Source organism: Ranitomeya imitator, chromosome 9 (genome assembly GCF_032444005.1).
Source record: "Ranitomeya imitator isolate aRanImi1 chromosome 9, aRanImi1.pri, whole genome shotgun sequence".
Lineage (NCBI taxonomy): Eukaryota > Metazoa > Chordata > Amphibia > Anura > Dendrobatidae > Ranitomeya > Ranitomeya imitator.
In genome coordinates this window covers 35,339,012-35,351,860 of record NC_091290.1, presented here as the reverse complement: position 1 = coordinate 35,351,860, position 12,849 = coordinate 35,339,012, and the positions used below count along the sequence as shown (strand labels likewise).

The window sequence follows — 12,849 nt, the reverse complement described above, 5'->3', positions numbered from 1 at the left end:
TCCTGTCATGTGCTGCACCCATCCTGCGTCCCCATCCTGGTATGTGCTGCACCCATCCTGCGTCCCCATCCTATCATGTGCTGCACCCATCCTGCATCCCCATCCTGTCATGTGCTGCACCCATCCTGCGTCCCCATCCTGTCATGTGCTGCACCCATCCTGCGTCCCCATCCTGGTATGTGCTGCACCCATCCTGCGTCCCGATCCTGGGATGTGCTGCACCCATCCTGCGTCCCCATCCTGTCATGTGCTGCACCCATCCTGCGTCCCCATCCTGGTATGTGCTGCAACCATCCTGCGTCCCCATCCTGGTATGTGCTGCAACCATCCTGCGTCCCCATCTTGTCATGTGCTGCACCCATCCTGCGTCCCCATCCTGGTATGTGCTGCACCCATCCTCCGTCCCCATCCTGCGTCCCCATCCTGGTATGTGCTGCAATCATCCTGCGTCCCCATCCTGGTATGTGCTGCAACCATCCTGCGTCCCCATCCTGGTATGTGCTGCACCCATCCTGCGTCCCCATCCTGGTATGTGCTGCACCCATCCTGCGTCCCCATCCTGGTATGTGCTGCACCCATCCTGCGTCCCCATCCTGGTATGTGCTGCAATCATCCTGCGTCCCCATCCTGGTATGTGCTGCAATCATCCTGCGTCCCCATCCTGGTATGTGCTGCAACCATCCTGCGTCCCCATCCTGGTATGTGCTGCACCCATCCTGCGTCCCCATCCTGGTATGTGCTGCAATCATCCTGCGTCCCCATCCTGCGTCCCCATCCTGGTATGTGCTGCAATCATCCTGCGTCCCCATCCTGCGTCCCCATCCAGGTATGTGCTGCAACCATCCTGCGTCCCCATCCTGGTATGTGCTGCACCCATCCTGCGTCCCCATCCTGGTATGTGCTGCACCCATCCTGCGTCCCCATCCTGGTATGTGCTGCAATCATCCTGCGTCCCCATCCTGCGTCCCCCATCCTGGTATGTGCTGCAATCATCCTGCGTCCCCATCCTGGTATGTGCTGCAATCATCCTGCGTCCCCATCCTGGTATGTGCTGCAATCATCCTGCGTCCCCATCCTGGTATGTGCTGCAATCATCCTGCGTCCCCATCCTGGTATGTGCTGCAATCATCCTGCGTCCCCATCCTGGTATGTGCGGCAATCATCCTGCGTCCCCATCCTGGTATGTGCTGCAATCATCCTGCGTCCCCATCCTGGTATGTGCTGCAATCATCCTGCGTCCCCATCCTGGTATGTGCTGCAATCATCCTGCGTCCCCATCCTGCGTCCCCATCCTGGTATGTGCTGCAATCATCCTGCGTCTCCATCCTGCGTCCCCATCCTGGTATGTGCTGCAATCATCCTGCGTCCCCATCCAGGTATGTGCTGCAACCATCCTGCGTCCCCATCCTGGTATGTGCTGCACCCATCCTGCGTCCCCATCCTGGTATGTGCTGCACCCATCCTGCGTCCCCATCCTGGTATGTGCTGCAATCATCCTGCGTCCCCATCCTGGTATGTGCTGCAATCATCCTGCGTCCCCATCCTGGTATGTGCTGCAATCATCCTGCGTCCCCATCCTGGTATGTGCTGCAATCATCCTGCGTCCCCATCCTGGTATGTGCTGCAATCATCCTGCGTCGCCATCCTGGTATGTGCTGCAATCATCCTGCGTCCCCATCCTGGTATGTGCTGCAATCATCCTGCGTCCCCATCCTGGTGTGTGCTGCAATCATCCTGCGTCCCCATCCTGGTATGTGCTGTAATCATCCTGCGTCCCCATCCTGGTATGTGCTGTAACCATCCTGCGTCCCATCCTGGTATGTGCTGCAACCATCCGGGGGCCTGAGCAGGCGGGGACACCAGCGCGCTGTGGGGGTCAGGTGCCGGTATCGCCGCCAGCTCAAGCCCCCCAGCACTTCCTATACTCACCTGTCTGTCCCGTTCCAGCGCTGCGCGCCGCCATCTTCCCGGTCTCCTGGCTGTGACTGTTCAGTCAGAGGGCGGCGCCGGCGCGCATTAAGCGCGTCATCGCGCCCTCTGAACTGAAGGTCACAGACCGAAGACCGGGAAGATGGCGGCGCTCAGCGGTGGAACAGAGGACAGGTGAATATGGCCGATACTCACCCTCCTGGCGGTCCCTGCTTCTCTGTTGGAGATCGCGGTGTGCGTTCAATGTGAACGCATACCGCGATCTCCCGGGAGCGTCACTCTGTGAGGCCCAGACTGCGCCGGCGCTTGCGCCTGCGCAGTCTATAAAGGCTTCGGACAGAGTGACGCTCCCAGCGTTATATTATAGATATATATATATATATATATATATATATATATATATATAAAGAAAAAGGAAAACAGCACAACAAAAATGAAAAAAGGGTGGACTTTATTGCCTGAACGGCGTGGCAATGTTTCGGATATAGTATCCTTTCTCAAGCTTGAGAAAGGATACTATATCCGAAACGTTGCCACGCCGTTCAGGCAATAAAGTCCACCTTTTTTTCATTTTTGTTGTGCTGTTTTCCTTTTTCTTTTTTATATTTTTACCACTTGCAATAGTGGTTTGGAAAGCTTTGCACGTTTTTTCAAGGTAGTATTTTGATGCTGTTCCTTTTTTCACTTTATATATATATATATATATATATATATATATATATATATATATATATATTATATATACTAGCTGAAGAGTCTGGGCATAGTAAATATCTGTGGTTAGTTATAGCACCACACTTCTCTTATTTTCCCATCACGCCTCTCATTTTCCCAATCACATCTTTCATTTTCCCCCTCACATCTCTCATTTTCTCCCTCACTCCTTATTTCCCCCCTCACTCCTTATTTTCCCCCTCACTCCTCTCATTCCCCCCTAACACTTGTCATTTCGACCTCACATCTGTCATTTTCTGATCACTCCACTATTTTCCCTCACTCCTCTCATTTTCACCTCACACCTCTCATTTTCACCTCAGTATATACATGTTTATCATCTCCCTTATATATAGTATACACCTGTATTGTCATCTCCTGTATATAGTATATACCTGTATGTCATCTCCCCTGTATATAGTATATACCTGCTGTGTGTCATCTCCCCTGTTTATAGCATATACCTGTATGTCATCTCCTCTTATATATAGTATATACCTGTAGGTCATCTCCTCCTGTATATAGTATATACCTGTGTGTCATCTCCCCTGTATATAGTATATATCTGTGTCATCTCCTCCTGTATATAGTATATACCTGTATGTCATCTTCTATATATAGCATATACCTGTATGTCATCTCCTCCTGTATATAGTATATACCTGTAGGTCATCTGCTCCTGTATATAGTACATACCTGTATGTCATCTCCTCCTGTATATATATGTACCTGTATGTCATCTCCTCCTCTATATAGTATATACCTGTGTGTCATCTCTCCTGTATATAGTATATATCTGTGTGTCATCTCCCCTGTATATAGTATATACCTGTGTGTCATCTCCTCCTGTATTAGACCTCGTTCACACGTTATTTGCTCAGTATTTTTACCTCAGTATTTGTAAGCTAAATTGGCAGCTTGATAAATCTCCAGCCAACAGGAAGCCCTCCCCCTGGCAGTATATATTAGCTCACACATACACATAATAGACAGGTCATGTGACTGACAGCTGCCGTATTTCCTATATGGTACATTTGTTGCTCTTGTAGTTTGTCTGCTTATTAATCAGATTTTTATTATTGAAAATAATACCAGACTTGTGTGTGTTTTAGGGTGAGTTTCGTTTGTCAAGTTGTGTGTGTTGAGTTGTGTGTGGCGACATGCATGTAGCGACTTTTGTGAGATGAGTTTTGTGTGGCAACATGCGTGTAGCAACTTTTTGTGTCGAGTTGCATGTGACAGGTTAGTGTAGCAAGTTGTGTGCAGCAAGTTTTGCGCATGTCGAGTTTTGCGCGTGGCGAGTTTTATGTGTGGTGCCTTTTGAGTATGTGCAAGTTTTGTGTGAGGCAACTTTTGCATGTGTTGCAACTTTTGTGCATGTGGCAATTTTTCTGCGTGTGCAAGTTTTGCGTGTGGTGAGTTTTCCATGAGGTGAGTTTTGCACTTGTGGCGAGTTTTGCGTGATCCTAGTTTTTGCATGTGGCGAGTTTTGCGCGTGGCGAGTTTTGAGCGGCGACTTTTGTGTTTTGACTTTTATGTGGCGAGGTTGGTGTATGTGTGGTGAAATGTGTGCTGAGGGTGGTATATGTGTTCAAGCACGTGGTAGTGTGTGGCGCATTTTGTGTGTGTGTTCATATCCCCGTGTGTGGTGAGTATCCCATGTCGGGGCCCCACCTTAGCAACTGTACGGTATATACTCTTTGGCGCCATCGCTCTCATTCTTTAAGTCCCCCTTGTTCACATCTGGCTGCTGTCAATTTGCCTCCTACACTTTTCCTTTCACTTTTCCCCATTATGTAGATAGGGGCAAAATTGTTTGGTGAATTGGAAAGCGCGGGGTTAAAATTTCACCTCACAACATAGCCTATGACGCTCTCAGGGTCCAGACGTGTGACTGTGCAAAATTTTGTGGCTGTAGCTGCGACGCCTCCAACACTTTTCCTTTCACTTTTCCCCATTATGTAGATAGGGGCAAAATTGTTTGGTGAATTGGAACGCGCGGGGTTAAAATTTCGCCTCACAACATAGCCTATGACGCTCTCGGGGTCCAGACATGTGACTGTGCAAAATTTTGTGGCTGTGGCTGTAGCTGCGACGGTGCAGATGCCAATCCCGGACATACATACACACACACACATATATATATACACACACACACACACACACACACACATTCAGCTTTATATATATATATATATATATATATATATATATATATATATATACACACACACAGCTACACATACATAGCTATATGGTGGCTGTTGGACACAAAGTGGATGGAAAATATGTCTCACAGATATAAACCTGGAGTAATGCTCTAGTACAAATATAACTAAGGGGAAGGGGTGGGGGTTAATCGGCCATGACAGATTGATTGCGAGCAGCAGAATAGTTGGGATAGACAGCTGCTCACAATATCTCCACCCCTGGGTGTGGTTCACATTGTAAAATGAGGCCTGTTTGTCTCACAGAAGTCAGTGTATGGAGGATTGCAGACCTCCAGGATTGTGTGCCTTTGCGAAAGGACTAGAAAGCTGGACTCTAGCTCAAAAGGGCAAATCTGCATTATTGCATGAATTTTTTATGTTTCACTTTGTGCTGGACAAATGCTGTATTTGAGTTTTGATGTTGCAGTTTATGAGGTCTGAAATAAACCAGCCAGACTTTTAAATAGAAACGGTTCCTGTGATAGCACATTTTGCTCCCAAGTGAGTAGCATTGTTACTGTTACATTTGGAGTTAGAAGTGCAGGCAGCATTCTCAGGGGACATATGTGGCTACTATAGAAGTACTGCATCCCTTGGGTGAAGGCGGCTAAAAGCCAGGGAGCAAGTCAGATAGCATAGAGGACCTGATTAAACACCTGGTGCAAGCCCGGCAGCAGCACAAGCAACAACACCAGCAACAACAACAGCTGGCACAACAGGAGACAAATAAGCTGCTTTTGCAATAGCTCCAGCAACACCAACAACAGCAGCAAATGGAATTACTAGCAGAGACAGTTCGTGGCACATTGGCAGCTCCGACTCCAAGGTCAGCTGATAATTTCTCTGTCCGGAAGGTGGTGAAGAGAGTCTTGCAGAAAGTGAGCAAGGGTAATGATAGAGGCCTTTTTAACCATTTTTGAAAGGGTCGCAGATAGGAAGAAACTCCCGCCAGAGCAGTAGGAGGAAATTCTGGTGTCATCCTTAATGAGGGGAGCCACAAAAGGCCTACTATGATGAAGCCTTACAGTACGCCAAAGAATATACGAAATTGAAAATAGAAATTTTGATGCGCCTGGAGGTAAAAATGACAGTCAGAGCACAACAGGTCCACCGCTGGGCATATCACCGAGACAAGCTCCATCACTCCCAAATGTTTGATCTGCTGCACCTCCTCCAAAAGTGGTTGCAGCTGGAGTCCTCTACCCCTGCGCAGATGGTAGATCGAGTTATAATGGGCCGCTTCATGCACTCCACTCCAAGGCCGATGCAGACTTGAGTTGCCCAGGGAGATGCCCCAGAATGCCAACGACTTAAACGGACTGGTCGAAAGGTATCAAGGGTTCGAGGCTTCTTTGGGGAGGCAACCCACTCTATATTGGGGGTCCAATCAGGGGGCTGATGCTCAAAATGGGGTGTCAAAGGTCAGGTTCTAAGGTCTTATCGGGGGGATGCAATTTGCTGGAAATGTCACAGCCCAGGTCAAATAGCTGCTCGTTGTCAACCTAACCATCGAGCAAATGAATTGTAGCATGGGATGCCAGCGTTCGTTCTACGCATATCCGGCCTGCAGTGTGGACTGTCCATTTAGAGAAGGGCCCCAAGATTTCCCATAAAAGTGAATGGCCTGCAAATGTCTAGACTACTAGACTCAGGTAGTTTGGTGACCCTTGCGAGGGCCACACTCCCTCTCCAACTGATCCCTTGGAAGAAGGTGGGAGTCGGATGCATTCACAAGGATGCTAAAGACTAGTTGGTGACCAGAGTAGTAAAATGAGATGGCCCAAGACACTGAGTCCTACGAGGTCCAGGATTTATTGCACCCAATTATTATTTGTTTTGGGACTTGTGGGAGAGGGGGAAAGAGGCCTCAACTACTTGGATAAGAGACACTCCTATAAACAAGTCCTATGTTTTAAGGCCTCAAAGTATAGACATAAAGACCACCAACAAAAAATGCTTCATGATCAGACCATAATACACTTAAAATAATGTTTTATTAAATACAATGTAAAATATGAACATGATATGTATTAAAAACAAGGGAAACCACAGATGAAAAAAATGGTGGAAGCGTAGACCAGAGAACAATTATACAATGTGAAGAAAAAATGCAAAAATGATATGTATAAATACAGTAGTACAATAAATAAATAGACAAAAGAGCACCGTGCATGATATAATGTCACGTGAAAAATTATATACTGGGTGTGCGTGAGGAGCACAATAATCAATGTTTAAACAAAGTGCTTACATTTTTCACACACATTTCCAAAAGTTAATAATAGTGAAAAAATAAATTACATAGCCTAGTAGCTAGCTGCCAAATGAGGTAGGTCAAGTAAATAGTCACATGTGCCCATAAAGTGCATAGTGCCAAATCATATAAACATCCCATGTAAATAAAACAGTTGATACCTAAGTAGGTGCCATTAGTCCGAGCGTCCACCACACTCGACGTAATTTTCGCAAAGACTGCTTCGTCCAGGGGTTTTTAATACATATCAAGTTCATATTTTACATTGTATTTAATAAAACATTATTTTAAGCGTATTATGGTCTGATTATGAAGTATTTTTTGTTGGTGTTCCCTATTCGGATAAGAGACAGGTATCCCCTACAGGAGTCACACCACACCCAGAGTCTGACGGGTATCCCTTCTGAGTAATGGTGGGAGATCACGAGGTAATATCACATGAGGCCCTGAGATAGGGGTGGCTGGAGAAAATTTGGGATCTACACAACATAGGGACCTACCTCTAAAAGAAGAGATCAATAATGTGACCATTATAAAACGGCAAAGAGCAAAAGCCGGGGGCTTACACCAGATTTCCTTTACTATGATGAGTGGAGACTTATGGTATTTGGGTTACTAAGGATAGAGAGGAAATAGGGGAGGAACTGTTACTACCAGGACCCCATAGAAGGAGGGTGTTGGACATGGCCCATTCACATTTCTTGGGTGGCCATCTGGGTGTCAACAAAACCCAAGAATGGGTAATGTGGAGGTTCTTTTGGCCCAGATGTCACCTGGAAATCCTAAATTATTGTAAGTCCTGTCCCACCTGCCAGTTAACTGCTCCCACACCTCTCTTCCGAAATCCCCTTGTGCCGCTATGCATCACAGAGGTGCCGTTTGAGTGAATTTCAATGGACCTGTCAACCCCCTTGTTAAAGTCTGATTGTTTGCATCAGTATATATTGATAGTCCTCGACTAGGATACGGGGTACCCATAAGGCTTCTTTCACATTTCCGGCAGTACGGGGCCGTCACAAAGCGTCGGCGCGACGTACCGACGGAAGTGTGTGCTTTCACATTTCCGTCAGACTGTAGGGTGAGGAAAGATTGTGAGCGCAATATTTCCTGCTCGGCATGCGCAGTCTGAAACACTGGATGCGACGTACAGAAAAACGTTCCCTTGAACGTTTTTCTGTGATGACGGTCCGCCAAAACCCGACGCAACCAGTGCACGACGGACGCAACGGGTGGCCATACGTCGCGATCCGTCGGCAATACAAGTCTATGGGAAAAAAACGCATCCTGCGGGAAAATTTGCAGGATATGTTTTTTTCCCAAAACAACGCATTGTGATGGATTCCCAAAAACGGAAATGTGAAAGTAGCCTAAGCGGTTCCCCTGAGAAACCCCTCCTTGAAAAATATATCCCACACCTTTGCCCGGACTGGACTACCGAAAAGGTATCCTGAAAGAAAAAGAAAAACCTTTTATGAGTAAGGTGATGAGGGAACTGTGTAAGGCTGCGTTCACATTTGCGTTGTGCGGCGCTGCGTCGGCGACGCAACGCACAACGCAAATATGAACGCATGCACAAACGCTGCGTTTACCGACGCATGCGTCGCTTTTTGCATGGTTTTGGGCGCAGGAAAAACTGCATCATGCTGCGTTCCCTGCGCCCTGACGCATGCGCTGCAGCGACGCATGCGTCGCAAAACGCAAATGCAACGCATGTCCATGCGCCCCCATGTTAAATATAGGGGCGCATGGCGCGTGCGTCGCCGTGGCTGCGCCCGACGCAGCCGGGAGCGGCGCAAATGTGAACATAGCCTAAGGCCTTGCAAATTACACAACTGAAGACACCAGTTTACATAGACGGCCTTGTGGAAAGGTTCAATAAACCCTTAAAGAGTATGCCTAAGAAGGCTATAGAAAAGGACGGTCGAGACTGGGACTGTCTCCTTCCATATTTATTATTCTCAATCCGGGAGGCTCCACGTGCTTCTCCTGGATTCTATCTGTTTGAACTCCTGTATGGCCGACATCAGCAAGGTGTTCTTGATATAGCAAAAGAAATATAGGAAGCCGAGGTCACGCTCCATCAGATCATCATCGAGCACATCACCCAGACGGGTTGCGAAGGTAATGCCCCTTGTAGATGAGCACCTCCTCTAAGCACAAAAGGCAGTTTAGCCCCGGGGATCGAGTCCTGTGCTTATTCCCACGGTAGAGAGTAAGTTTTTGGCCAAATTACAAGGCCCCGATGAGGTGGTAGAGAAGCTGGGTGAAGGGAACTACAAGGTTCATCAACTGGGAAGGCAAAAGCCGTACCTGATCTACCACGTCAATCTTATCAAGCCATGGTACGATGGGGACCTTGTAGAAACTCCATGTTTGCTGGTTAAGCAAGGTGACATTGAAGATGTCACAGTAGCAAACACGCGATTGAATCCGCAAAAACAGCAATGTCGGGAATTACAGCAGCAAAACCAGGACCTGTTCTCAGATTTGCCAGGGTATACAGATGTCATAGAACACTGGGTTCTGAATTCCAGAGGCCCGCCGAGAACTAATCTCTAAGGAAGTGAAGAGAATGTTGAATCTTGGAGCCATCAAGGAATCTAAGAGTGCGTGGTCTAGCCCGATTGTCCTTGTTCCAAAATCCGATGAAGAGTGAAGATTATGTAATGATTATCAGAAGCTGACTGAAGTCTCCAAGTTCGACTCATATCCGATGACGAGTGTCTTATCAGTTAATTGAGAGACTTGAGCCAGCAAGGTACATAACCACCTTGTATCTAACAAAGGGATATTGGCAAATCCCCATGTCACAAGAAGCCAAAGAGAAGACGGTTATGCCCGATGGATGCTTCCAATAACTCCGGATGCCGTTTAGAGTGTAGGGAGCTCCAGCCACCTTCCAGACGGCCATGGACCAAATCCTCGCACTTCATAAGAACTACACCACAGCATACCTGGATGATATTGCAGTCTTCAGCCCGGATTGGGGAAGCTATCTGGGAAAGGTCCAGGAGGTGTTCGATGCTCTAAGAAAGGTGGGCTTCTCTATAAATCCAAAAAAATGTGCCATGGGGAAAGAAGAGGCCAAATGCCTTGGATATGTAGTAGGTAGAGGTGAAATCAAGTCCCAAATCACTAAAGTGGTTGCAATTAGAGATGAGCGAATATATTCGGGTTCCCTGTTATTCGGCAAGCTATAGCGCTTGCCGAATAAGCTACAGCAGGAACCCAGCTTCCTGGATCGTGCCGGCTGAACAGCTAATCGCCTCCACAGCTGCATGTGTCAAGGCTGTGTCACAGTCACAGCACATGCATGGAGAGCCTGTATGTTGGGCTCACCATGCATGTGATGTGACTGTCACACAGCCGCGACACATGCAGCTGCGGCGGCCATCAGCTCTTCAGCCGGCACGATCCAGGAAGCTCGGGTTCCCGCTGTAGCTTATTTGGCAAGCGCTATAGCATGCCGAATAACAGGGAACCTGCACATATTCGCTCATCTCTAGTTGCAAAGCAGAACTGCCCAAGACCACTCTTAAAAAAAACAAGTTAGAGCCTTTCTGGGAATTGTGGGGTGCTACATTAGATTCATCCCAAACTCTGCCATGATGGCCACATCCCTGACCGACTTCCTTAAGGGGACAAAATCGATTACGGCCAAATGGACTTTGGAGGAGACGACCTTTCAAGAACTGAAAGTAGCTCTTTGTAAGCAGCCGTTTCTGGTAGCCCCCTGACTTTAAGAAGGAATTTGCACCCCAAATGGATGCCTCAGAAGTCGGATTAAGAGCGTTCCTTTCTCAGGAGATGTACGGAGAGGAGCATTCTATTCTCTACCCAAGTAGGAAACTGTTGGCATGAGAAAAAAATTATTCCATTGCAGAAAAAGCAAAAAAATGGTCATGTCACCTGCTGGTTTCTAGCCCTGCAGGATTTCTACTTCCATGTGGAACATAGAGCCACGAAGTTACATGGTAACGACGATGCTCTCTCTGGACAATCCAGTGTCTAGTGGTAGAAGGTGTACACTCACAGTTTTAGGCAAAGGAGGGAGGTATGTAAGGTGGCTGCCGGACATATAGTGGATAGGAGATACATATACACACACAAGTACACATACATAGCTATATGCATACATTTATACATAACGTACACATACATAGCTATATATATATATATATATATATATATATATGCACACAACACATTCATAGCTTTATATACACATACATATATACATAACTCTACACATACATAGCTATATACCCACACACACGTACGTACATACATAGCAATACACACACATAACTACAGACATATATAGCTATACACACACCCACACACAAAACTACAGATATACATAACTATACACACACAACTACAGAAATACATATACACACATATACACACATATACATACACATACATAACACATAACTACAGATATACATAACTATACACACACACACAACTACAGATATACATAACTATACACACACACACACACACACAACTACAGATATACATAACTATACACACACACACACAACTACAGAAATACATAGATATACACACACACATAACTACAGACACACATAGCTATACACAGAACTGCACACATACATAGCTATTCACACACATATAACCACGCACACAGATATATGTATATATATATATATATATATATATATATATATATATATATATATATATATAAATACACACATCCATAGATATACACACACATATAGCTACACACACATAAACCATACACATATATACACACACATAACTATACACAGGAGGCTGTTGCTGCAGTGACATGTGTATATGGCTGCTGTGTCCGTGAGTCACAGTCACACAGTCTGTTACACTGTGAGTTACGCAATGAGTCACACACATATAAAGACAGAACATGTAAACATGTGCAGTGTCCGTGTGCAGAGTGTTTGCGGTGTCCGTGTAGTGTCCCTGCCCCCGTTTCCGCTGTGGTCAGGGTCTCCCTGCCTGTTGACGGCGCCGCCGCCTTTACCTTGGACCCGTGTGCCGCTGTCGGGCGCTGCGGTGCCCGGGTCTCCCATGTCCGGCTGTGCTGTGCCCGGTGGCCGCTCCGGGTCCCTGTCCGTGGTATGAGGAAGATGGCACAGCAGCAGGAGATGAGGACTTCCTGTGGGCTGTGCGCTGTCAGCCTGTACTCAGGGCTGTAGTGGAGGGTGATGTGCTGCACTGGGTGTGTCGCTACATGCAGAGGGTGTGTCAGGCAGAGCAGACCGGGCACAGGGGGAGACTGACGGGTGTCAGCCGGAGATACCTGTAGTGGTGTGTGTACATATATATGTCTGTGCATATGTGTGTATGTGGGTGTATATATGTGTGTATGTGGGTGTATATATGTGTATGTGGGTGTATATATGTGTATGTGGGTACATGTATGTGTGTCTGCACATTTATCTATATATGCGTCTACATGCTGTATGTGTGCATGTGTGTGTGTGACGGTGTACATTTATATGAACAATTATGTGTATGTGGGTGTATATATGTGTATGTGTGTACATGTATGTGTGTGTCTGTACATACATATATATGTATGCGTCTACATGGTGTATGTGTGCATGTATGTGTGTGACGGTGTACATTTTTATGAACATATATGTGGGTGTATATATGTGTATGTGTGTGACTATGTACATGTATGTGTGTACATGGTAGGTATTTATGTGTATGTGTGAGTGTATATAC

At 46.6% G+C, this 12,849-nt stretch overlaps 1 protein-coding gene across 1 annotated transcript in view; it reads right to left on the bottom strand.

Annotated features, from left to right (window-relative positions):
• The window catches only part of LOC138648882 (ribosomal protein S6 kinase alpha-4-like), a 73,340-nt gene extending 61,042 nt beyond the window's left edge, over positions 1 to 12,298 (bottom strand). Inside the window, exon 1 of the mRNA XM_069738849.1 lies at positions 12,140 to 12,298. Within this exon, the coding sequence (XP_069594950.1) occupies positions 12,140 to 12,188 (49 nt within the window). The 5' untranslated portion in view covers positions 12,189 to 12,298. The remainder of the gene's footprint in view (positions 1 to 12,139) is intronic.
• Between the last annotated feature and the right edge of the window lie 551 nt (positions 12,299 to 12,849).